The 26077-nt window shown below is 42.8% G+C and overlaps 1 protein-coding gene across 3 annotated transcripts in view; it reads left to right on the plus strand.

The window, feature by feature from the left end:
* The window catches only part of LOC140895646 (uncharacterized), a 37775-nt gene extending 17284 nt beyond the window's left edge, over nucleotides 1-20491 (plus strand). Inside the window, exons 1-6 of one of the 3 annotated variants that reach the window (XM_073305856.1) lie at nucleotides 393-447; nucleotides 14059-14123; nucleotides 14855-14943; nucleotides 17332-17409; nucleotides 18364-18928; nucleotides 19561-20491. In XM_073305856.1, the coding sequence (XP_073161957.1) occupies nucleotides 18433-18928; nucleotides 19561-19685 (621 nt within the window). In that variant the 5' untranslated portion in view covers nucleotides 393-447; nucleotides 14059-14123; nucleotides 14855-14943; nucleotides 17332-17409; nucleotides 18364-18432 and the 3' untranslated portion in view covers nucleotides 19686-20491. Of the gene's footprint in view, nucleotides 1-392; nucleotides 448-14058; nucleotides 14124-14854; nucleotides 14944-17331; nucleotides 17410-18363; nucleotides 18929-19560 lie in introns of those variants that run through there. The other 2 variants (XM_073305857.1, XM_073305858.1) reach the window with 2 other exon arrangements.
* The last annotated feature ends 5586 nt before the right edge of the window (nucleotides 20492-26077 follow it).

Here is a 26077-nt window from a genome sequence, read left to right on the forward strand (position 1 = left end):
ATAGTGTTTAAGGGGAATTTCTGACGATAGGAACAACCAGCCACAAAAGTATCCAAGAGTCCAGCCATAAAAGTGTCATGGCAATGAATTGACGTACATAACAAGTGCATGAACTACATCTGCAGATACCTAATCACAAGAGGGGCATGGTAACAAACTGATGTATAAGATGAGATCATTTGATATACTAACCTATCAAAGGACACTCCAACATTAGTAAGGAGGAAATACAAATAAGGAAAAGTGGAAAAATCCCCTACTGAATATGCATCAAACATAGTGGCGTCACCATATCATATTATAAGGGTTACATCCCAACCTAGGAACAGTAGGAAAAAGAGATGTAGTCCTTGGGAGACGCCAGAATGATGGCCACTGGTGGTGATGGGGAAGGTGATAGTGTTGAGGAAGATGATGGCTAACATTTCAGGTTCTACAAGGGATGATGTGAGTATATGGATGTGCAGATGTACATTCTGTAGTATGTCTATCTACCTTACTGAGTTGGGGTGTTTGTGACTGTGCTAAATGTATTAATAAATTTGTAACTATAGAAGAGTTCCTATAGTGTGAGTGTTTCAACTGTGCACAGTGGTGTTCATCTTATACATCAGTTTGTTACCATGCCCCTCTTGTGATTAGGTATCTGCAGATGTAGTTCATGCACTTGTTATGTACGTCAATTCATTGCCATGACACTTTTATGGCTGGACTCTTGGATAATAATTTGAATAATACTGGGCCTGATCTTGGAACAAGAACCTGTCAACCTTCACAGTGATAACTGGGGATTCTTAAGTAATCAGTATAGATCATTATGAGTGCCAGTGAGAATCATTAGTTCATCTCTTGCATTCCAGCTACTGTGGTGATACTGAAATCAGCCATTCAAACATACTAAATGAATTGTTTTCCCACTAATAAATAACCTTATTGGACTTGATGAGATGCAAAGAACCTCCTGTATGTAAAGGAGGCAGTGGCATAGGTGGTTTCTGATTACAAAGCAAAGTTGTTGTCTACTAAAGATTGTCATAAGTTGTTTTTAGTGTTGTAGCCATGATCCCAGGATATTAGAGAGACAAGGTGAGTGAGATAATAACTTTTTTATTGGCATAGATGCTGGCTTCCTCTGGGCCCGGGGGGTGCTCAGCCCCTGCCGCTCCGTCCCAGGGCCTGTTCCCACCCGACCCTTCCTCAAAGCCCCCACCCCCATCCCACCTCTTCCCGCCCCCTCTGCCCCAGGCCCCGCCCCCACCCCATCCGTTCCCCCACCCCTGCCTCGCCTCTTCCTGCCCCTGCACACCCCACCCTGCCTCTTCTGGCCTAGTTCCGCCCCCTCCCCCCAGCATGCCCCATTTCCACTCCTCCCCCTCCTTCAGCTGATCACAGCGGGTGGGAGGCACTGGGAGGGAGCGGGAGGAGTTGATCAGAGGGGCTGCTGGAGGGCAGGAGGTGCTGGGGTGCTAGTGGGAACACCCACGGAATCAGCGCCTATGTTTATTGGACTAATTTCTGTTGATGAAAGAGACAAGCTTTTGAGCTATGGGACCTAAAGAAGAGTTCTGTGTAGCTCAAAAGTTTCTCTCTTTCACCCACAGAAGTTGGTCTAACAAAATATATTATTTTTCTCACCTTGTCTCTCTAAATATTATCATAGTTTGTCAACTGAAAGCACTATTACAAGATACATAGCTACAGCAGTAATTCACTCTCTCTTTCCCTTTCCCACCACACCACCAAAAATGCACCCCAAAAACCGATTGTAATGCATTTCAGTATGAAATATCCTTTTCATGTTTAAAGTATGTCAGCTGTATAACAGACATTGCACCTTGCAGGACTCCAAGCCTAACAGCTGATATGTTTCTAATAGTCAGATTGGAATGTTGTATGGACCAGATAATGCATCCCTTTAAAATTGATAGAATAGTCATTCTAGTGGCTAAATGCAATAACAGCTCCCTCTTTGGTGGGGGATTCGTTAGCTGCACAGGCATCACAGCTACTTTTATAATCAGTGAGTGAGTAATGAATCCAGTGGAGCAGAAACAGGCATTCAACAGATGGCAGCACAGAGAGCGAAAACTCCACCCCGTTCAAGCTATGAGCACAGCAAGTACTAAGGTCCTGAATTCTCTCTCCTTCACCAACATCTAAATGGATTGCGACAGTTCAAGTATGACGGAGAGTGGCAGAATCTGGTCCTCAATTAGTGTGATATAGCATATATGAGGAACTGCACGCCATGCTCCAGGATGATAAGTGTATGTTTCTCTTAACAGAAACAGACTTAAAAAAGATACTGTTATATCACAAGAGTCTTTTGAGAAACAGAATCTGAGCCAGCTTACATCCTGTGGATAAATATGAACTTGTTAGATGTTTAAATTTGCTATTTTGGGACTTCAAAGTTGAAAAGTTTTCATCAAAATTTTCTTGAGTTTTTTTTTTTTAAGCTCTTTGGAAATGACTGACTTCCCCAGTTCCCCCTCTTTCTAGACCCATTTCCTTTTCAGCTACTTCACTGCTTCATCTATAACTACATAGCTCATAGCTGCCCAACTAAAAACACAGTAAAGAGTGGTTAATAAACTGTATTTTAAAAAAGCAACCTAGATATTTATCAACATCTTGAAGCTCAACGTGTTCCCAGTCTGAAAGAACTTGAACATCTAAGTCCAGATACAGCCCTAGTATAATTAGCTGTAACTTTACTGAAGTCAGTAGAGTTGCACTAGTTTACAGAAGAGCAGTATTTAGCCATTAGGCTATAGTTACTAACTCAGAAAGATGAGGTCTTCCAAAGTCTCCTCTATTGTAACACTATTGTGTCATATGACAGAGCACTTAGCACTCCTGTAACCAACAGCAAGCAGGGAGGTGTTTAGCTTTCACAGAGAAAGTAAACTTTGGAGCAAAAAGCTTGAGGCTCCATTTACCAGCATGATCTGATTCACTCCCCCTGTTCCCTGTTCCCCCGCAGAGGAGCTACATCCCATTAGTCAGAGTTTTTGCACCTCCCATCCTTCAACGTGAAGAAAGAGAACAAGAATAACATACATTTTACAGAGTATTTCAACTTAACTACTGAAATATTCCCAATTCTGTCTTTTTTCAAAAGTCATCAGATGAAATCATCTGTAAGCCTTTGCATTTTACATCAATCCTGTATGAGGAAATGGGAAAAATATGGTTGTGCTCTTTATTGCTTCTTTTTTGTACGTGAAGAAGGTGTAAAGGTGTTTTAAAATATTTTTTCTGCTTCTTTTTATAAACAAGTCCACTATGTTTTGATGATCCCTAGGCTCTGGCTCTGAACAACCAACGCTAGCACCTGGACAGCTCTAGCACTGAGCTTTTGCTGCTGGCTATGTGTTTCTGACGAGTCCAATGCACAGCACCTGTCAGAATCTGCCCTGAAGTATGTACTCTGGCTACAATGGCCACGAATTTTAGTCATGATGAACACCTCAAGCCACTTTATCGCTCTCCATAAGATTAACTCAATTTATGGTCTCTTCAGAGCGACCTAAATATCTGTTACTATTAAACAATACCTGAAGAACCAGAAGATGCTGCCCTTGGATGACTGGATTGTGCATTCAGAGGCATAAACAAACACTGTGTAATCTTGGCTCCACTAAAACCAATGGGAGTTTTTCCATTAACTTCAGTGGAGCCAAGATTTCACCCACTCCGTGGCAAAAATGGTGTACAGCTATCGAATGTCACCAATGAACTCTCTTGTAAGGTGGGAGTCTCGTACGTTCAAAGCTACTTTTGAATCTTCGTTCCTCTACTTTAAGTTTTCCACCTAGTCTTTTCATGCTGTCTAAGGCTGGGGGAATGTAGTGAGGCCTCTTATTATATTATAAATATCTCTGAAACCGGTGCCATATCTCCTATCTCACCTTGGTGGCTGGTGCTCATGCTCATGTCCCTCCCCATGTCTGGGTGTTTCTGTTGAGACCCGCGGTGGCTGAGAGGCAGGGAGAGGAGAGCTATTCTAGCCTCTACCTATTCTAGCCCTACCTCCCTGGCAGCTGGCCTGATCTGATGTACCATGGCGGCTGCTCCAGCCCCTTTTCTGGGTCCCTCTCTGGCTCCATCCCCCTGCATGTGTGCATGGGGGCAGAAATATAGCTAGGTCTTGCTCTCACCTCTGAGAGAAATGTGGGGGTGGAAAACATTGGCGGAGGCCAGAAACATATATCAGTACCCCAATGATTCTACTGCTCCCCTCCCCTTGGTTCTGCTGTCCCTTCAGGACTTCCATATCACTGAATCAAATGGGGATGAGTTGGGAGAAGGTGACCAGCATAAAGGCTCCCTTCACCCTCACAGCAGAGCAGACACCAGCTGGAGAAGGCTGGCCTGCTGAATCAGAGGGCTAACTGGCGGTGAAAGGGGCCAGCTGTCAGAGAAGCTGGTTAAGGCCCTATAGCTGGTTAAATTACAAATTTCGTTGGACTCTTTTCAATTAACATTGTTCCCCAACAACTGGCAAATGTAGACATATCAGAGCCGTCTCACAATGTCTGGATGGTCAATTTCCCCCTCCTCTTATTTGAAAGGTGAACATAAAACACTTTTATTCCATGGCTTGGATCCTTTTCTAGCTGAGATCAAGAGGAGTTTTGTTACTACCTTCAGGGGATAGTATAGTGACCCATATACTTTATGAAAAACAACATAACTTTTGTCTCCATAATTCTGTCTGTATAGAAAGGTTATTAGTATTGTTCTATTCTATAAGTCTCTCTTTATGATAATGAACCATGGCCACAAGCACATACTACAGTAGTTGACAGGGATTGAATTTGGGACCTTAGCATCAAAAATACATTTCTTTCTCTTGAGTTAAAACTGCACCTTGGTGCTTAATTAAATTGGTGGTGGTGTTTTTTTTCATGTGGGCCTGGAATCAAAACTTTGGTCCTTCAGTTCCATAGCCTTAAAACATGTATGTTTTTTTCAGGTTTGGACACTAGATCAGGCTTGTCACAGAGCAAATCCGTGTATAGGAAGCCAGCTGATGATCAGTGATTGGGATTGGAGGTGTGACTTACCTCAGGCATGACTGAAGACACCCAGCTCAGAAAAATAGTTGAATTATTGCTTCTACTACTGGCACTGTTCCAGGGTGGCTGGCCTTTTAAAGAGAGGTGGGGCTCAGCTCCACCTGAGACACAGCCAACTCTCCTCTCCGGGTGAGGTGTGGTGAATGGGGCTGGGGAGTGAGTGAATCATGTGGTTCAGTCAGGCCTGAGGAAGGTAAATTGGTGGCCTATGGATACAGCTGAGAAGGCCTTGGATCTTTTTTAAGGTGAGAAGGCCAAACTCCAGGTGAGAAGTTCAGGGAATTATGGCTGGAAGAGCAGGAAGACAGACCCGCAGGGAGGAGAGGCTGAGCCCAGCTTTGGCTGGTGCGGAAGAGTGTGTGAAACGTGAAAGGAAAACAGACCCTCAAGGAAGAGGGGCTGGGCCCAGCCTGCTGCTGGGGTGAGACTACTTTTGGTAGGAGTTCCATCTGTTTTAACCTTGTTGGCAGGACTTAATAAGTTGGACCTTGAAAGGGCAGCTTTGATTTGAATATCTTCTGTGGTGTGGAGTGGTTGTGCCCTGAGGAGAGGGGAAACTGTTGCAGAGCTACCCCAGTACATGTGAGGGGACCACTGTGGAGGCTGGCAACCCCCTCATGCTCTCTACTAGTTTTAATTTGGAAAGCCCAGGCTCTTAATTTATTGTGCTATGATTAGACCTAAGGGAGAATAGTAGCCTTTTGCTCAGATATGAGGTGGTAAATCAGATTGGGTTTTTTTTTCCCCCTCCATAAAGCAATCATGTCAAGTGGCAGAAGGATCCTTAAAACTGAATTTTTCCCAAGGGTGACACTGGAAGTGCATTTAATTACTTTGCAATTTGATTTTCTAAGAGACAGTGCTACCAGTAGTATAATATGCATTTAAACCAAATGAATATGATGATCCAAATACAACACTAAGGGTCTGATTCTGTAATCCCCTATTCATTAGAAGTAGTGAGCTTATTTGCATGCATGGTTCCTTTGAGGTTACTTGCCAGAAAACAGCCCTTAGTCTGCACATCTGAAATCATAAAATATGATAATGTGGTCACATTGTGCCTCTTTTACATGTTATGGTTTATATTTTATCCTATAAACAGTACTATAGTAAGCTGCACATAAAGTAGAAAAATCAGGTATAGAAGCTGAACCTTTGAGACTCTGAGGTGAGCGCCCGCCAGCAGCTCCCATTGACTGAACAACCCTGCAAGTCAAGCCACAGTTGTTCAGGTGTCTAAAAATGGATCTAGGAGCCTAACTTGAGGCACTCCTGGTTGAAAAGTTTTGGCCATAGCCATTATGCATTAAGGAGAGCTTGCAAAAAATGGGCAAAGCAGCTCCACCAACAGAGGAAATTTCAATGAAATTTAATGTGGATAAATGTAAAGTAATGCACACTGGAAAAAATAACCCCAAACTATCCAATATGATGGGGGCTAAGTTAGCTACAACTAATCAGGAGAAAGATTTTGGCGTCATCGTGGATAGCGCTCTGGAGATGCTCACGCAGTGTGCAGCAGCACAGTCAAAAAAGCAAAGGGGATGTTCGGAATCATTAAAAAAGGGATAGAGAATAAGATGGAGAATATCTTATTGCCCTTATAGAAATCCATGGTACACCCACATCTTGAATACTGCGTACAGATGTGGTCCCCCCATCTCAAAAAAGATATACTGGCATTAAAAAAGGTTCAGAAAAGGGCAAATAAAATGATTAGGGGTTTGGAACGGGTCCCATATGAGGAGAGATTAAAGAGGCTAGGACTTTTCAGCTTGGAAAAGAGGAGACTAAGGGGGAATATGATCATGAGTGGTGTGGAGAAAGTGAATAAGGAAAAGATATTTACTTGTTCCCATAATATAAGAACTAGGGGCCACCAAATGAAATTATTGGGTAGCAGCTAAAATAGACTGAAGAAAGCATGTAGCTGCAGAAGCCATTATATTTCTCAACATAAGCTCACATTTTTTGGTTAAAGTTCCTTTTATTAAAAAAAAATAGAATAAGTAACAGTCCAGTGACTACTCACACATGTAAAAAGAGACGATCAATCTGTAATGATGCTCTTGTGCATCCATCAGAACTTGTCCAGGCAACATACAATCTGATTCATTTAGACTGCCTCAGTCAGGATGAAATTCACTGTGGTGCATAAGACCCGTGCTTCACTAGCTTTGTGCATATCTTATCATTAACCAGAGATTGAGCTTTATTTTATGAAGGTAGTACAGTAGTTTCTATTATAGAATCCTGCTATTTAAAATGAACCTTTAATAGCGGTATGCAGGGTAAGTAGATTGCACAATTCATGCATTTGACCTGAATTTTTTACAACATGTTTTGCTTGATTTATTGATTCAAAGATTAATCAAACATTATTAGGAATGAAAGAAAGTAAAGTTAATAGTTTGCAGCCTCTTTACAATGATTTGGGCTGCAGTGAAACTGTATCTTTTAATCCAGGGGTTCTCAAACTGTGGGTCAGGCCCCAAAAGGGGTTTGGGGTCACCATGGCCAGCATTAGACTTGCTGGGACCCAGCGTTGAAGCTGAAGCCTGAGCTCCACCTCCACCCAGGGCAGCGGGGCTCGGGTTCCACCCCCTCCCCCAGAGCCATGTAGTAATTTTGTTTTCAGAAGGGGGTTGTGGTGCAATGAAGTTTGAGAACCGCTGTTTTTGCCTACTCCACTGTGCTCTAAAGGGCAGACCTGTAGTGCTTCAGCATAGGTTAGCTCCACCATTGTTTAATACCTCTTTGGGCACTACTTGAAAATGCATTCTAGAATGCACCATTGTATCGATCTAATGTACACCTCTTTTACTAGAGTTGGTTCATAATGTGCACAATTGTTTAATTATCTTATGCATCTGATAAGAATGACAGCACCATTCAGCAATCATTTATGTAAGATGATTTATGAGTTTTCTTGGTTTGTGCTCCTGGTGCAGTAATAGTTTTGAAGGATGAATAGTAGCTGGCTGGGCAGAAACAATCTGAAGACCGTTTAGTCTTTTGGGTACTATCTTATTGCAACTACACACTGATCCTTTTTAGTACTTAGATACTGGATTTTTAAAAAGGAGACCTGGGAAAGAAAATCAAGGTGTACTCCCTTTTTCGCTCCTTTATGATATGTAAAGAAGGCCTGAGGGTTTTTAATAGAGCTGGTGGGGAGATTTTTTTTAAATGTTTTTTTTTTCAGCGGAAAATACAGTTTCAGAAAAATTGAAATTTTGTGATTGGGAAAATCTAAATGAAGGTTTTTTTCAGATTGAACCAAATAGATACACTTTAGCCTGAACAAATTGATACATTCTGTTATGGGTCAATCTGGCATTAAAATGTGTCTATGTGATCTGCTTGGTGCCACATGCCTATACTCTCTTCTATAGGCTGGGCTCCCTGGCTGGATTACATTTTCCATGATGCAGCATGGTCTTGTAAAAGTGGTGTACATAAAGGTGCAGTCTGTCCCAATGGCCACTAACAGTTGACCTGAAGTCTGTTTTCACTCCAGGATTGTGGAGTGAAATCACTTTGTAATTCAACTATGTTAAAATGCTAATGATATGAGGCCGTATCTTTATTTTACGTAGTACTGAGGCAAGAAAATTTTGTAAGTTAGCACAGAACGGTGCCATGAATCTTTGTAGCTTAATAATGCTCTCATTACTAAATATGCTACTTACGGTAGTACAGTTCATCAGCTATATGTCAGAAATGGGGGCATGGTGAGAAATCTTCCCCCATGTCACTGTGTTTTTGCAAAATTACTCCTTCCAACCTCACTACCTCCAAAACTGTTCGTTAGTTAATGCTGCTGGAGGCAGCATGGTGTGCAGGGGCAAGTTCACCTTTTCATCAGCAGGAAACCAGTGACAACCTGGCTTCTGCACACACCATGCTGTCATCTAGTGGCAGGAGGAGCAAACACACACCACCTTCCCCAACATTTGTGAATATTAGAGTGGTGATCTGCAGGGTTTCCAATAACTTTACATGGATTAGTGCAGTCTATGTGGTGGTGGTGATTTTTCATCCCGTCCATTATGCAGACATTACAAGAGGATGTGACTCAACTTCTGAGCCTCTGTTGTCAGAGTTCTTCCAGACACAAGTATCTAGTTGGTATGCTTATTGCTGCTAGAGGAGCATATGGCTTATAGAGAATGGCTGTGAGGGATCGTAGGCTTTGAACCTGGGCCTAGGGGTCCCCAGGCAGTGCTCAGCCCATAGTTGCCACCCAGCAACTCACCCGAGCAACCAGAGACGCTCCTAATTGGAGGAAACATCCAGTACCCCCAACTGATTGGCTGAGGAGTTCTATATAAACCGGGAAGTAGTACAAGAAGTTGTCTGAGCAACTAGACAACTCTCTAGCTGGCTACTACTCTGTACCTCTCCTGCTTATTTGACTCCTGGTTCCTGATCTCCTTATCCCAGACCCTGTTTAGTCCCAGTTCCTGCTTTCCTGCCCTACTCCAGGTCCCTGCTCCTTTGCCATACCCTGGCCTTTGTCTCTGGTCTTCAGCTTGGCACCTGATGCTGTCTTTGGCTCTGACCTTAGGGTCTGACCATTAGACCTGACTTCTACTCTAATCACTCGGCCTGACTGCTTATGCCCCAGTCATTGCAATGACCTTCTCGTTATTTGACTTTAATTATAATTTGCAGGAACAAATACACATACAGAAGCAAAATATTTTGCTAATCTACTGTATCTTCGTTTTTCTTGCAGATGTGCACATTGCTATGAGAAAAGGCAATATGTAAAAACAATTCAGGAAACTTGTGATATCATCGGGAGGTGCTATGTGCTGAGTCAGGATCTCATTAGTATGGTTGATATGGATGGTGAATGGAGTTTTTGTGATGGTAGACAGAGGCAGTGAGAAATTTAGTTCATATCAGCAACATGAAGCTGTTAATTTTACCAAAGGCTAATGATCTGTTGTATGTGATACACCAGACACTTATTATTGGAGAGGTCTGGCCCTTTCTCCTGCATGGCAAATAGGTTTTTCACCAGTGTTACTTTCTTCTGTATGAAAAAAGGTTCAGTTTTTCAGAAAAAACCTGACCAGCATCAATTCAAGAAGTTTTTACACTGTTATCATAAATGCTAAATTTTTAGGTCCATAACCATGCTAAAGTTTCTCTTAAAAGAGTCAAATTAAAAAACTGAAGGCTTTAAAAAAACTGAAATAGCTCATGGATGGATTAAACAAGTTAACGCAGTCATGTAAGAAATTCCTACCTCACTGGTTTTAATTTTACTGCAGGTTTCAGTGTGCTTCTCAAGGGGTGAACTTCCATGCTGAGCAAATTTTAAATAGTGTATACGTATTTTTTAGAGTTATTTGTCCAATATTTTGTTGTTCTGTATTTGAGCAATTATTCAAACGTGAAAGTCTGCAGTAAGCCCTTTGTCCTAGTTGAGCGTGCAATGTGCTCATTGTTGTGTGTTTATGACATCAGTCCTATGCTGTGGAAACCAATATCACAAATTCAGTATGGCAGGATCATGGGAAGATGATTAGACGGAGCAAAAATTTAAATGTTTAAGGCCAAATCCTTAAGTCTTTACTCCAGTAAAATTCCATTGGCTTTGGTGTATGTTCTGCCTTAGTAAAACTAAGGACCATAGCAACCGGCACAGATCACCTACCAAGTATTGCAAAACTTAGAAAAACAAGTGGATAGATTTATATTGGTTTATGCTGTGAAATTTTCAAATGCCAGGCCTGTCTCTCTTTTTTTTAAAAAGTGATTTTCCTCTTTGCACTTCATTACACCAACAGCTGCAAAATACTTCCCTCCCCCTCCTTTAGAATGTATGATCTTTGACCACTGTTATAAATTGTTCCTTCATACACCTGTGTCTGGCACATGAACCATGAAAAATCTTTGAGTTAAGCTCTGGCACAAGGTATACTTTTGTGAAAACGTAATCTTCCAAATATCTGCTTCTGTCAAGAAAATTTGACCAAGCTGAAAGAGCATATTGAGTTCAGAGATTGCTTTACTTTAATTGCAGAGAGTGTCTATGGGAGTACATCAGTTTTATGAGTATTCTTTCATATCATGGAAAAACATATTTGTACTTGGTATATTGTTAAATATGCCTGTCAAAAGGGAAGCACCCATTTTTATTGAGTAGGGGTTTGTGATCTAACTTTTTCCCTTTTTTTTAAAAAAATGACTGGATTATATTATTGGTTGCATTTAGTGGTAATTGGATATTGATTTTACCATCAGTATTTTTGAAATCTTATGGATCTAGTCTTGTAAGGCTTTCATTAAAATAGCAAATTGATATGCCGAGTGAAGAGCGTTCACAACCAGTTTTGTTGGCAATTTTATTAATTCAGACCATATTTTCCAGATCACTTTTATAATAGCATAAAGTTGCTACATCAGGATTCCCAGATGCATGAGATTTTTCATAGCATCATAAAAATATAGGATTGGAAGGGACCTTGAGAAGTCCTCAAGTCCAGCCCCCTGCCCTGAGGCAGAACCTAGTAAACCTAGACCATGCCTGACGAAAGTTTTTCCAATTTCTTCGTATGAACTTCCAATGATGAGAATTTGACAACCTCCCTTGGTAACCTATTCCAGAACTTAACTATCCTTCTAGATAGAAAGTTTTTCCTAATATCTAACCTAAATCTCCCTTGCTGCAGATTAAGCCCATTACTTCGTGTCCCATCTTCGAGGGACATGGAGAACAATTGAACGCTGTTCTCTTTAAACAGCCCATAACATATTTGAAGACTGTTATCAGGTCTCTCCTCAGTTTTCTTTTCTCAAGAGTAAACGTGGCCAGCTTTTTCTAAACTTTCCTCATAGGTCAGGTTTTCTAAACCTTTTAAACATTTTTGTTGCTCTCCTCTGGACTCTCTCCAATTTGTCCATCTTTCCTAAAGTGTGGTGCCCAGAATTGGACACAGTATTCCGGCTGAGGCCTTACCAGTGTCAAATAAAAGCAGTTCAGTTTCCTCTTGTGTCTTGCATACAACATTATTGTTAATACATCTGAGAGTTGTATTTGGGGTTTTTATTTTTGCAACTGCATCACGCTGTTGGCTCAAATTTGCAAACCCTCCTAGCTCGGTGTTGTCCACAAATTTTATAACCATACTCTCCACTCAATTATCCAAGTCATTAATGAAAATATTGACTAGTACTGGACCCAAGATTGACACATGTGAGACCCCACTAGATGCATCTTCCAGTTTGACTGTGAGCCATTGATAACTACTCTTTTTTTTTAGCTTGGTGTTTTAACCAGTTATGCACCCACCTTGTAGTAATTTCACGTAGACCACATTTCCCTAGTTTGCTTTTGAAGATGTCACAACTTGAAATTTACAAATTCATTGGTTCTTAAAAATTAACTTCACACCATGTGCTGCTATTCTTCCTCCCAACTCATACAATGACAATAAAATATTGCTAATGTCAGTCAGGAACCATTCATCTATTATTTTCCTCTTTTGTCAATCATCCATTTGTATTTTACCCTTTAATTCCTTCGGGGGTGGTTCATGCAGAGTAAAAAAGTCATACATTTTTTGACATGGGTATCTTTGATGAGCCTTATGAAGTTGGTGATGAAAGTCCAGCTCCTATTCTAGCTGTTATTTAGGTAGGATTAAGCACATGTGGTAAACCTCTTCAGACTGTTGGAGCACTTGCTATCCAAATCTGTTGCAATAACATAAAATACAAACAGAAAGTAATTCATTTATGGACCCTGTAAAATGCAACCCATATTTAGTCATTCACATCCTCCTCTACCTTTACAGGCCAGTTTGAAATTTAAGATCTGTTGATGTACCTCCTTACAAGAAGAAAAGGAGTACTTGTGGCACCTTAGAGACTAACCAATTTAGTCTCTAAGGTGCCACAAGTACTCCTTTTCTTTTTGCGAACACAGACTAACATGGCTGCTACTCTGAAACCTCCCTACAAGAGCTACTAATGTAATGAGACAAGTGGCTGAGGTAATATCTTTTATTGGATCAACTTCTGCTGGTGAAAGAGACTAGCTTTCAAGCTACACAGAAAACCTGAAAAAGAGCTCCGAAGCTTGTGTCTTTCACCAACGGAAGTTGGTCCACTAAAAGGTATTACCTCACCCCCTTTGTCTCTCTAATATCCTGGGACCAGCCCGGTTACAGCAATACTGCAAACACTAAACTAATGAGATGTTTAACTCCTGCAAAATCTCATGGAGTGATTATAATCACTCTCTAACAGTAAGTACTATCTGTGGATCCATAGTCCTGGGTCACATGGCCGCCGGCATGTAACATTGGGAGCTCTGGTAAAACTTGAGTTTCTGGGAATGACTGTTAAGTCTTCATTGTGTGTGTCCTGAGAGCATAAAAATTGCATCCAACACCAGTTCTTTAACTCCTAAGGCTTCTTTACACAGCTAATGGCTGTCCTTAATAATTCAAGTGCAGCATGGTAATTACAGATACGCTTTTAAAAGCTTTAATCATTAGCATGGACTGACACTGATAACAATGTGTGTGGTGCTCATGAAGAAGAGCAAAAGAAAATGGTCCCACTTAATGCAAAGAATAAAGAAGGAAAAAACATTGCTCAGTCAAATGATAGGTGCTGTTGGCAAATCAGAAAGATAAATTGGTGAACAAGAAGAGGCTGAATGGAATCTTTGGAAAAACTAAATAGTGTCAAGAGAAAGAAACATCTTTCTGATCTGTGTTTCTATTTGTGTATGTGGGTGAATACACACAAACACATACCCATATAATATTATATTTCTTCGACCATCACCTGGGGGTGAGATGGTGGTGGTGGGGATTTGAGGCATGGGGTTGTGGTCTTTTTTTAGTTGTCTATGATATATAAAGAAGTTTGTTTTTTTTCTGCTTGGTTTTTATGTTAGGAATATTAAGAATATTAAATCTGGGCTTTCTTGGTTTTGTTGTAGGATATGCTGAGGGTCTCGGAGAAGTACACGGAGTGCTTTCTCAGCATTTACTTGAAGAGCCATAGGTATTGAATAGTTTTAGACTTCTTTTCCACTCATTGTTAGGGGAATCCAGTTAGATAAAAAGATGAATAAGTCTTGAAAGGGTAATTTATTTATTTTTTTTTAAAAGGGGGCAAGAAAAAGAGATTTCACACTCAAACAAAAATCCTCTTTGGCCTTCTTTATACGTTGCAAAGAAGGGGGGTGCAGGGGTGGGGCGGAGAGCCACAAACTCAATTTGTTCCTTTACTAAAAGTCAACAGGCTATCTTTTATAACTGAACCAATTTAAAGTGCTTCCTAGTGACCTTTGCTCAGCAGCTACCTCTTTGTCTAACTAGTTTACTTAAATTATATTGAGCCTGTTGTTTTTAAATTGCCAGGTAAGTTCATTTATTTTTCACAATTCTTTTAAAATGGCTGTACTTTGTTTCATTTTAAGTTGGCAACATATTGTTATAGAGGTCCACGATATTTTAACAGAGATGGAGTAACTGGGGGTGCTGTGTACATCTATGTTAACCAACAAGGCAAATGGGAAGGACTAATGCCAATTCACCTCAGTGGGACCACTGAGTCTGTTTGGTATTGCAGTTGAAAATATTGGTGATATTAATCAGGATGGATTTCCAGATAAGAAAATATGAATGTCCATACATTTTTCTAAAACAAGATTCAGAGCATCTTATTTTATCATGAATGTAACCATTCATCAGGATAGCGTTTGTCTTAATCTCCTAATTTCTTTTCAACAGATATTGCCGTGGGGGCACCATATGATGATTTTGGCAAGGTGTTCATATATCACGGATCGAAGAATGGAATAAATACAAAGCCAGCACAGGTAATTAAACACCCGTTACCACCTGTGCTCAGCCTTGCAGAGCATTTTAAGCATAAGAAGTTTTGTTCCACAAAAATATATTACACTGGGCAACCTCCACAATAGGCATTGCTCTGTGCACCTTCTGCAGGCCCAGATCCTCAGCTACAGCAAAGCTCAAGAAGGTGTCTGTGCAAAAGTGGCTTTTAGCTCCTTTTTATGCTTCCCCCAGTCCTGGAGTGGCTGTGTGTTAAAGTATCCTGAGGATTCCCAGGAGGCCGTTGTGGCACACACCAGTCACCAGAGCACAGGGAAGCCCAGCCATATCCTGTATGCTGGCAGCAGGGAGGGGTGATGGTAGAGGATATATCATGGTGCTTAGATATTACAGTGATGGGAAGCAGCATAAAACCCTAAAATGGACATCTAAGCTACCCAATGATCCCACTACACTGGTACAATCTTCCTGCTGGCTACAGTGGCTTTAGGGTTAATTTGCATTCCACTGAGTGGCCATATTGCAGTGCATGCTTTGTGCCAATCTGGCCTATAACATTTCAGGGCCAAATTCAGACTTTCCTTGCATCTGCTAGACCTAAGGTGGGGAAAGTCCCACTTGAAAGAAGCACTTCTTCAGAGGCATGGCACTTTGGAAAAATGCAAGACATCTGAAGCTTTACATAGATGTTCAGGTTTCAGTCATTTATAGCATCATAATCCGATTAGTTCTATAGAGGATCCTCCAGGAAATACAGGAAAGCCAAGATACAAGAAACATTTTTAAAGGGGAAAAACAAAGTAATTTTGTAAAACTTTTCTTGAAGTCTCTTTTTAAAAAATATCAACGAATAAGAGAGACAAACACTTTTTCTTCTGGCTTTGTAATTTACCATTCAGTGAGAAGCAAAATGCCAGTTCTGATCATTCATATGAATCATATTATAAAAGCCAGGATAATTGACAGCTGGTTAACACACTAACTAACTTTGCACTCCAGGAGACAGGTTGAAATTTAACTTTGATCACAAGTGAAAATTAATCAAGTTGTCTCATCCTTGTGAATGCGTGTCCCACATCACACGAGCACTATGCAATTAATCTTTGCAGGGTCAAGGTGTCCTGGGAGGTTTGCTTCTGGAACTTGGGGTATATCTACATGTCGAGCCAGGGATGAAATCCCCAGCTTGAGGAGACAAGACATGCACACTAGCTCTCATCAAGCTAGCACACTAAAAATAGTCTTGGAGGAGCCAGTACCACGAGGGGCTAGCTGCCCTAAGTATGTGCCGAGTGTTTCAGACAGGATTGTATTCAGGGCAGCTTGCCCCTCTTGCACCACTGTAGCTACACTCAGTTTTTAGTATGCTGGCTCGATGACAGTTAGCATGTGTGTGTCTCCTTGAGTTGGGAACTACACCCCAGCTCGAGATGTAGACATACACTTAGAGGAGCACCTCCCTGCATTGCTCTAGCAAATGCTAGTTTCTCTCAGGGTATGTCTACACTAGAAATGTAAATTGACCTCTATTCGGTTGACTTACAGCCATCAGAGTAATTACTGTGGTGGTGCATGTCCACACTACCCTCCTTTGGTTGACGTTTCGCATCCTCACCTGGAGTGCTTTCACAGACCTAAGAATGGCAGTGTGGGGAGCTGAGAGCCCAGTCTCTCAGCTGTGCTGGTAGTTCCCTGGCGGGACCCTGGCTACCTCACAGGTTCCCGGCGGGCTGCCACCCTCCCACCTTACTCCTTGTTCCCGCCGGGTGAAGTCGCCCAGGGTTTCTTGCCTCTGGGGAACAGAGTTCAGCTGCCCCGGCTTTTTGGCCCCCTTGCCTGCCTGCTCACTGTGGAGAGCTGGGCAGGCTTGTCAGTTTCATGGATCATGGAATGTGAGCCTGGAAATCTATTCAAGAGAAATTCCAGCAAAAGTGGCTGTTTTTTTTTTTCTTTTTTAATTAGAGATAGGCCCAACCTGCAAAGTTAGGCTCTGGACCTTGACCTGAACTTTCCCTAAGTTAAAGGGTGTTCATGTCTTGGGGTTTGGAGCTCATCTCTGTTTCTAACATTTCAGAATTCTTTGTGATGTATTTTTTTCATGTAAAGCAAAGTTTGTGCTTGCAAAAAATACATTACTTTAGTATCTTACTGTCTGGATTTTTTTCTTGTTTAGGTACCCTTTTGTCTGATTTTAAGTACAACTAAAGTTAATGTTGACAAAACTGACTTGGATATTATTCTGAAGTTGAAAACATAAGGTTTTTCATTGTTTTTACCTTTTCTCTTGGTGTTTTCCCATATACTTGTAAACATTAAGGAATGGCTTCAATTTGTTTTGTAAAGGCAATTTTATTGTAATGTGAAAACTGTTAAAATTTAAAATAAACGCTGCCATTTCCTTTTCATTATAGAACAAGCAATCAAGTTAATTTGGCTCCAATTACTGCTACTGCTTAAGTGGTTATTGAATTGCTTTTGTCACTCACTTGGTAGGTATTGATAGCTAAGCATAAGAAATCAATGTGAGAATGAACCCTTTGCTGCAGTTGGTACTAAAATGTGATCTGTTTTTTTTTATAATTAAACAGAGTTGCTAAGCCTTCCCAGGTGTACTTTGGAGGTAACATCATTGATGAGAGTGCTATGAAATCTGAAGATGATGTTGGAAAAATAATAGAATATAAATTCAGATCTAGATTATTAAAACATAATGATGACTTTTTTTCTGACACTTATGTTAATATTTTAAAATCTGGCTGCCCTAGCACCCGAATCATCACCATTAATCACGTCCTCCTCCCTTCGACAACACATAACTTGACTGGCCCATCAAAAGTGGGGCTTCCTCTAGCCTTGAAAGTTCAGGGTCACACTTCCAATAAACATCCATGCCTACAGGTAACAAAACTTACATACACAAAACCCATCAATGGTATGCCCAGTGCTGGTGCTCAGAAAGTGTGTGCAGATATTTGTGCACGTAAAGCCGAGTGTCCACAAACAAGCTGTGTTGCAGCCCTTTTTGAAAATATGGCCTTGTGAGCTCACTCTCTTGGCCTTCTGCCTTTTAATTATTAGGGCCTTGGCTACACTTGTGAGTTACAGCGCATTAAAGCAGCCCTGGGTGCCCTAACTCACGACACGTCCCCCCCACTGGCAAGGCACGTAGAGCGCTCTGACTTCGCGGCTAGAGCACTGCTGGTACTGCGCCTCAGCGAGTGAAATAACGTTTGCTGCGCCTCTGCTGGAGCGCCATGGCACCAGTGTGGACGCCGTGTTCTGTTAGTGCGCTCTGATTGGCCTCCAGAAGTGTCCCACAATGCCTGTTCTAGCCACTCTGGTCATCACTTTGAACTCTACTGCCCTGCCCTCAGGTGACCAACCATCAGACTCACCCTTTAAATTCTCTGGGAATTTTGTAAATCCCCTTCTTGTTTGCTCAGCCAGGCGTGGAGTGCTCTCAGCGCATCTTTCCAGGTGACTATGCCTCCACGCGCCAGGCAATCGCCAGTATGGAGCAATGGCAAGGTGCTGGACCTCATCAGTGTTTGGGGGAAGAAGCTGTCCAGTCCCAGCTGCGCTCCAGCCATAGGAATTACGATACCTTTGGGCAGATATCAAGAGACATGCTGGAAAGGGGCCATGACTGGAACGCATTGCAGTGCAGGGTTAAAGTGAAGGAGCTGCAGAATGCCTATGGCAAAGCCCGAGAGGCAAACCGCTGCTCCGGTGGTGCCCCTGGGACCTGCCGTTTCTACAAAGAGCTGGATGTGATACTTGGTGGCGACCTCACCTCCATGCCAAGGACCACCATTGACACTTCAGAGCCCAGTTCAACAAGGCTGGAGGAGGAGGAGGAGGAAAGCAGGAGCAAGGGTGCTGAGGCGGAGGAAGACACCCCAGCATCCCTAAATGCATGCAGCCAGGAGCTGTTCGAAAGCCAGAAGGAAGGTAGCCAGTTGCAGCAGCCGGTGCTTGGGTCAGGACAAACACCAGAGGAAGCTCCCAGTAAGTGGCTTTTATTTTGGGAAGGAAGTTACTCGGTGCGGGCTCTCAGGGTGAGGAGCATTAAGGCTGCATGCATGCCTAGATGTGGAACATGGCGTTTATGTGCTCTCTCTCTCTCTCACATTGCGGTAATCTGCCTCAGTGATCTCTTCAAAGGTCTCATCCAGAAGTGGTCCTTGTTCCGGTCGGGCTACTTTGTCTGCGCCACTGTGCCGTGTGGGGTGGGGGGGACCATTGCTGCACACAGGCAAGCTGCATATGGGCCAGGGCAGAAGCCGCATTGTAATAGAAGACCCTCCCTTGCTTCCCAGGTCACCTTCAGCAGCGAGATATCTTCCAGGACGAACTCCTGTGGAAAATGTGGGGACAGTGTTCAGAATAGGGGACCCCTGCAGCTGTTGGCTCTCCCCAAGGCACAGAAACCCAGAGGACAGTACGGCCGTGAAACAATCAGTCCCCCTTGACCCTGTGCTTACTCACCATTTTGGGGCTCCCGTGGGTTATGTGCGCTTGCTTTGGGATGGGCAAATTATGCTATTGTGTAGATGGTGCTTGCCCTTAAGTATGGGGGAATCCTTGCTCTGTCTGGTGTGAATGCTGCCTCTGTTAAGTGTTGCATTTTGCCTTTACAGATGCAACCTTGAGATCTCGGCCGTCCATGTTATCACCGGCCGAAAGACTCCAAAGAATTAGGAAGAGGCCACATAGACGCAAAGAAGACATGCTGCATGAAGTCATGCAGCAGTCCCTTAATTAGAATCTAAAAGCGCAGGAGTGGAGGGAGAGTGAAAGGAGGATCCGCCAGCAGAATGAGGAGTGCTGGCACAAAAGCACGGTGCTCTGGCAGCAAAGCATGGATTGGCTGATAAACATCATGGAGTGCCAAGCGGACTCGATCCAGGCGCTTGTAGCCATGCAGGCGAAACACTACCACACCCTCCCTCCCCCCGCAGCCCTTGTCCCAAAACTTTTTTCCTTGTGCCCCCATGTCACCGCCAACGCACTTTCCCCAACATCCGGGTTCTTATCACCACCAGCTGCCTCCAACACCTGAAGCTTCACGAGCCTCTGGGTTGCAGTTTGCCCACCTCTGACCTAGTTCCATTCTCTTTATCATTCTTGTTCCTGCCTTGGGTTACTGAAGACTTCCCTTTACAGCTGTCATTACATATGCCTAAGGCAATAATCTAGAATACTTGGTGTAGTTTGTAGTTTCTGTGGGTTGACAACAACGTTCTAGATATTGCTGTATTGTTCTCCTGACTTTAAAAAAACAACAACAAAACTCCCAACTACCATACTGCTGGACCAAGAGGGCCAGAGATGTAATTCTGTTTGCCTCAGAAGTTCCCTTGTAGTTGTAATCCTCCTGCGTGTCTATAACATTTTTGCTACCGCTAGAAGGTTCTGCCACCTGTTGCTGTTAGAAGAGAACAGATCCCACTTACATTTGTAGACACCAGTGGCTCAGGACTGAACTGGAACATGTTTTACCCTAAATATAGTTGCAATCAGCCAGAGTTTTTATTTATATTTCATTTTCATAGTCCTGTGAGGTCTGAACAGAACAAGTAAATCTTACAACTGCTCTAGCTTTATTGTTAGCAACAGACTTTTAAATAAAACTTCTGAACATCAAGTCTCTCTTGATTTTGGTGTACAAAATGGTATGCTAAATGTTCCAGGATACTTATACTGGGGGCACGCTGTCTATAATTCAAAAGGTTTGCTACCTTTTATTTCCAATCAAAAGTTGTTTGGCAAATCTTCAGAATGTGTGCTTTCCTGTGATTTTTCTTAATACCAGAAAACCCCTTTTTTCAAGAGGTGTCAGTGCAGTTTTGTAGCTGTAAATTCTAGTTTATAAGAGAATTTGTGGGTTTTGTTTTCCTAATGGGTAACTAACTTGGGTAGACAACTTCAAACATTTGGCACAGCTTCCTTGGACATCCAGTGGCCAAAAGAAATCAGCAATGGCAAATATCTGCTTTATTAGATGAAAGAATTGGGGAAAATCCCTTGTGAACCTCAAAACGAAGTAAACTTTTTGCAATTTAAGGTATATTAGTGTACTTTCACCTGTTTATAAGCAAGTTAATGTAACATTGAAGCACAACAGGGAAAGCATTAGCCAGATAGTGGTGCCTATCTCAGAATGAGCTTTATATCTTCAGTGACTCAAGAAGTGCATCAATATCCTATGCTAATATACACCCTGCCATAGTTATTAGATTGGGGTGGCCAACCTGCAGCTCTTCAGAAGTTAATATGTGGCTCCTTGTATAGGCACCAATTCTGGGACTGGAGCTACAGGCGCCAACTTTCCAACGGGCCGGGTGGTGCTCACTGCTCAAACCCTGCCTCTGCCACAGGCCCTGCTCCCACTCCACTCCACCCCTTCCCGCCCCCTCCCCTGAGCCTGCAGTGCCCTCACTTCTCCCCCCTCCCACTCCAGAGCCTCTTGCACACCACGAAACAGCTGATCAGGAAGTGCGGGGAGGGATGGGGAGGTGCAGATCGATGGGGCTGCCGGTGGGTGGGAGGCGCTGGGAGTGGGGTGGGGGAGCTGATGTGGGGACTGCTGACTTATTACTGTGGCTCTTTGGCAATGTACATTGGTAAATTCTGGCTCCTTCTCAGGCTCAGGTTGGTCTCCCCTGTATTAGTTGATGATGCCTTCATTTTACATTTAAAAGCAAAGCCACTTTAAAAGCTAATTTGTATTTTTATAATGCAAAAAATAGTTCATGGTGAAAGGATAAGGAAAACAGGAACTATTTATACCTTTTTAAAAAACATTATTTTTATAGCCTGCCTAGATTGCTTGGACCCTTCTTTTTCCTGTTTCTCGTGAACTCAGTTGACATTTGCCAGCAACCAGTTTCATCCCAAGTCTGTATCCCTTCTGGCAAAATGCCCCTTGCCTTCAGAGCAGATACAGGATTGCGACGTAGGATTTTATAAGTCCTGCACTTAGGACGGAAGAATCCAATGCACTGCTACAGACTAGGGACCGAATGGCTCGGCAGCAGTTCTGCAGAAAAGGACCTAGGGGTTACAGTGAACGAGAAGCTGGATATGAGTCAACAGTGTGCTCTTGTTGCCAAGAAGACCAATGGCATTTTGGGATGTATAAGTAGGGGCATTGCCAGCAGATCAAGGGACGTGATCATTCCTCTCTATTTGACACTGGTGAGGTCTCATCTGGAGTACTGTGTCCAGTTTTGGGCCCCACACTACAAGAAGGATGTGGAAAAATTGGAAAGAGTCCAGCGGAGGGCAACAAAAATGATTAGGGGACTGGAACACATGAGTTATGAGGAGAGGCTGAAGGAACTGGGGATGTTTAGTCTACGGAAGAGAAGAATGAGGGGGGATTTGATAGCTGCTTTCAACTACCTGAAAGGGGGTTCCAAAGAGGATGGCTCTAGACTGTTCTCAGTGGTGGCAGATGACAGGACAAGGAGTAATGGTCTCAAGTTGCAGTGGGGGAGATTTAGGTTGGATATTAGGAAAAACTTTTTCACTAGGAGGGTGGAGAAACACTGGAATGCGTTACCTAGGGAGGTGGTGGAATCCCCTTCCTTAGAAGTTTTTAAGGTCAGGCTTGGCAAAGCCCTGGCTGGGATGATTTAACTGGGGATAGGTCCTGCTTTGAGCAGGGGGTTGAACTAGATGACCTCCTGAGGTCCCTTCCAACCCTGATGATATTCTATGATAAGAGTAAACTGTGCTGCATAAAAGACTGCTGGAGTCCTGAGGGAAGGAAACAGCTTTCAGCCTGCCCTTCTGTACTCTCCACCATCTTTTCACCCTCTCCAATAGCAAGCTTCAGCTGAAGAACTGCCCATCTGCTCCTTAAACTCTGAGTGTTATGGGCAGGCTGTAGGAGAAGCCAGTGAGGAGAGCCAGGATCAGTGTTTTAAAGAGAAACAACCACTTGCCCTTCCAGCTCAGATGCAGTGTTCAGTAGCAGTTGAGAAGGAACTGGGCTTCTTTTAACTTCAAAGAGTACAGAAGAGAAAATGCAGAAGAAGGACTGGGGAATGGATGCTTTGACTACTCACATTCTTAAAGTCATGCATGTACTTAATTGCCTTGCTGAATAAGGGCCTACGTGCTGTCAAATGTACAAAATGGGGGGGAAAAGCCAGAAAAAAAAATTTCACTTAATTTCATTGGATTTCTTTTCTGGTAAGTGTTTTTCTTTTTTCTATCATTTATTTATTAATAGTGTTTATTTTACTTAACCCAGGGTTTGTTTTAAAAGAGCTTTATGGATTATTTCAGTAGAATGGGTGGAAGAAAATGTCTGCTTTTATGTGAACACACTCAAATAAAGAACCAAAGGGTAGATAATAAACAAACAAATGACCAGGTCCTGTTAGCCCTTCACACACATGCACTATTCATGGTAAATAGGCCCAATGGCCTGTGATGGGATGTTAGACGGGGTGGGATCTGAGTTACTACAGAGAATTCTTTCCTGGGTATCTGGCTGGTGAATCTTGCCCACATGCTCAGGGTTCAGCTGATTGCTGTGTTTGGGGTCAGGAAGGAATTTTCCTCCAGGGCAGATTGGAAGAGGCCCTTGGGGTTTTTTGCCTTCCTCTGTAGCATGGGGCATAGGTCACTTGCTGGCAGATTCTCTGCACCTTCAAGTCTTTAAACCATGATTTTAGGACTTCAATAGCTCAGATATAGGTGGGAGGTTTATTGCATTAGTGGGTGGGTGAGATTCTGTGGTCTGCCTTGCGCAGGAGGTCAGACTAGATGATCATAATGGTCCCTTCGGACCTTAATATCTATGAGTCTATTGAAGCAAGCTTCACCATTGTGGCTGCCACCTCTACCATCTCCTGGGACCCTGAACCTTCTTCATCCTAATCCTGAGAGATGTCTCCAGAGTAGGCCAAAGAGAGAGGGACCCAGGTGCCATCACCACCTTCACCGACTCCAGATGAAACCCCAACACTACCTGGGATGAAGTGGGATTGGGCCACAGTTCCAACCCATCTCAACTTCTACTCTTTTCCGCAAAAGGACAGTTATTCCCATTTTTGATACCAACTAAGAGACTGTGAGAAAAGGAGATTTTTCCTGCTAAAGAGAAAAAGGGATGTTGTTAAAATGAAAGCCTTACTTAATACTTTATATTTCAAATGCTTAATTGTATTTCTTTCTTTTCTTTGTCTTTTAATAAAAGGTTAAAAGGCTTTTTAATGGTGTATTTGCCATGGTACTAAGCAGGCTAAGGTCTCTGTATACCAAACCATGGACTTTAACACTGTTTAATGTTGGACAGTGACTGGGTTCCTGGAGGACCTGGGTTATGTTAACACCTTTGGCCATTTATTCCATCTAAATGAATACAACAAGGCCTGCATTTCTCTCCTTTCTGACAGGATTTTTTTCCAGGCTGTACTCTTCCTTGCCTAAACTGTGATATTCCCAGGAAGCCAGTTTGCCTAAACAGGAGCTTTGCGTTCTCATTGAAGGCTATGAACAATGTCATTGCCAGCCAGTAGTTATGAGTTACCACAAAGCGCTTTATAAGCAATGTGGCAAGGTACCTCTTTCACCTCACTGGGCTCAGTGTTTCCCCCTCTGGTGGTGACAGTGACCTGAGATAGCCTCTTTTCAACTCATAAGGAAAAGGGCCTTTACCATTCTAGGGCTGTTATATATGCCTTCCATCACTCCCTTATAGCTGTCCAATCTGACTTTGTCCCAGCAAGCACATTTATTCTTAAGGTGAAAGCATTGCAGAGAAAACATATTTAAAAAACAAACAAACAAACAAAAAACCCTACATGTATGCTAATACTAGAGGTCACCCATAAGTTTTATGGGGCCTCAGTAGGCCAAAGGCCTTCCAATCCTTCCCAGTAAGAATTGGTGCCCCCCTTGGACAGAAGGTCCTGTCTGTTTGCTGGATCAGAAAGAAGGCTCTAAGTCAGTTTAAATTCAGGCTATTTTTCTAAAAGTCCTTTCTTTGTCTGTCTGGTCTCTAGACAATCCAGAGTAAAGTATATGCGAAGTGGTGGTACTTTGCTGGAGGAGTTATAGCCTGAATGAATTTGCCTGATTACCCCCCCACTCTTCTTAGTTCCTGGATGAGTGTCCTTCCCACTACACCCCACAGTGGAATTTTATACTATGTTTGGCCCACAATGATGCATAAACTTAATACAGTCACATCTCCCAAAGATATTGCAGGAAAGTGCTATATCTGTCACAGATGCTTCTATTAAACAACAATGTGAACTCTGTCTTTTGTAAGAACTTGCAAGTTTGCCATTGAAACTGAATTAGTAACTACATGAACCACCTTGTTTTATTGGTCAACTAGTGCAATGTTTGAACTTTTATTGAACATATGTGGTAAAGAAACTTAGGAATAGTTTTTTCCTCATGAGCATAGTAGGATTAGTTACTCACTCTGAATAACACACAAATAATATGTGAGAAAATGAATTGGCTTTGAAGCTGAGTACAAGCAAAACACTCACCCATTCTTCTCCATTTTTTTTTTTTTTGCTTCCTTTTTCTGAAGGTACAGATTAAATACCAGTAATTGCTGTGATACCAGCATTCATTGCTAGTACACATAAGGAGGGCTCCATGTCTGTCATGGAGGTTGCGAAAATCACGGATTTCATGACTTTCTGCAACATCCGTGACTTCTGCAGCGGCCAGGGTAGCTGACCCCAGGCCCCACAAGTAGCTGGCTCTGGGGCCAGCTGCTGAGGTGGCCCCTAGGACAGCCACACTAGCCGCTGCTCTGGCGGCCCCTGGCAGTGGTCCCAGGGCAGCCAGAACAGCTGCGGTCTGCGGCCCCTGGCTACTGCTGCTGCTGGCCCGGGTGCCCCCGCAGCAGTGCCCCCCGCAGCAGCAGCCCCCCAGTGCTCCCCCAAGATTTAATCAAAGGTATTTGTACTATACGTCTTAGGTCATGGACTGGTCACAGGGCTGTGAATTTTTCTTTACTGCTCGTGACCTGTCTATGACTTTTACTAAAAATACCTGTGACTAAAACGTAGCCTTATATGTAAGTATGCCTAGAAATGCTGTTCATGACAGCAGTGCTCAGCTGTGGAGTCATGGTGGTCATGTGGCAGACCCATAAATATCCCTAGTGTGATATCT

Source organism: Lepidochelys kempii, chromosome 11, assembly GCF_965140265.1.
Source record: "Lepidochelys kempii isolate rLepKem1 chromosome 11, rLepKem1.hap2, whole genome shotgun sequence".
Classification (NCBI taxonomy): Eukaryota; Metazoa; Chordata; order Testudines; family Cheloniidae; genus Lepidochelys; species Lepidochelys kempii.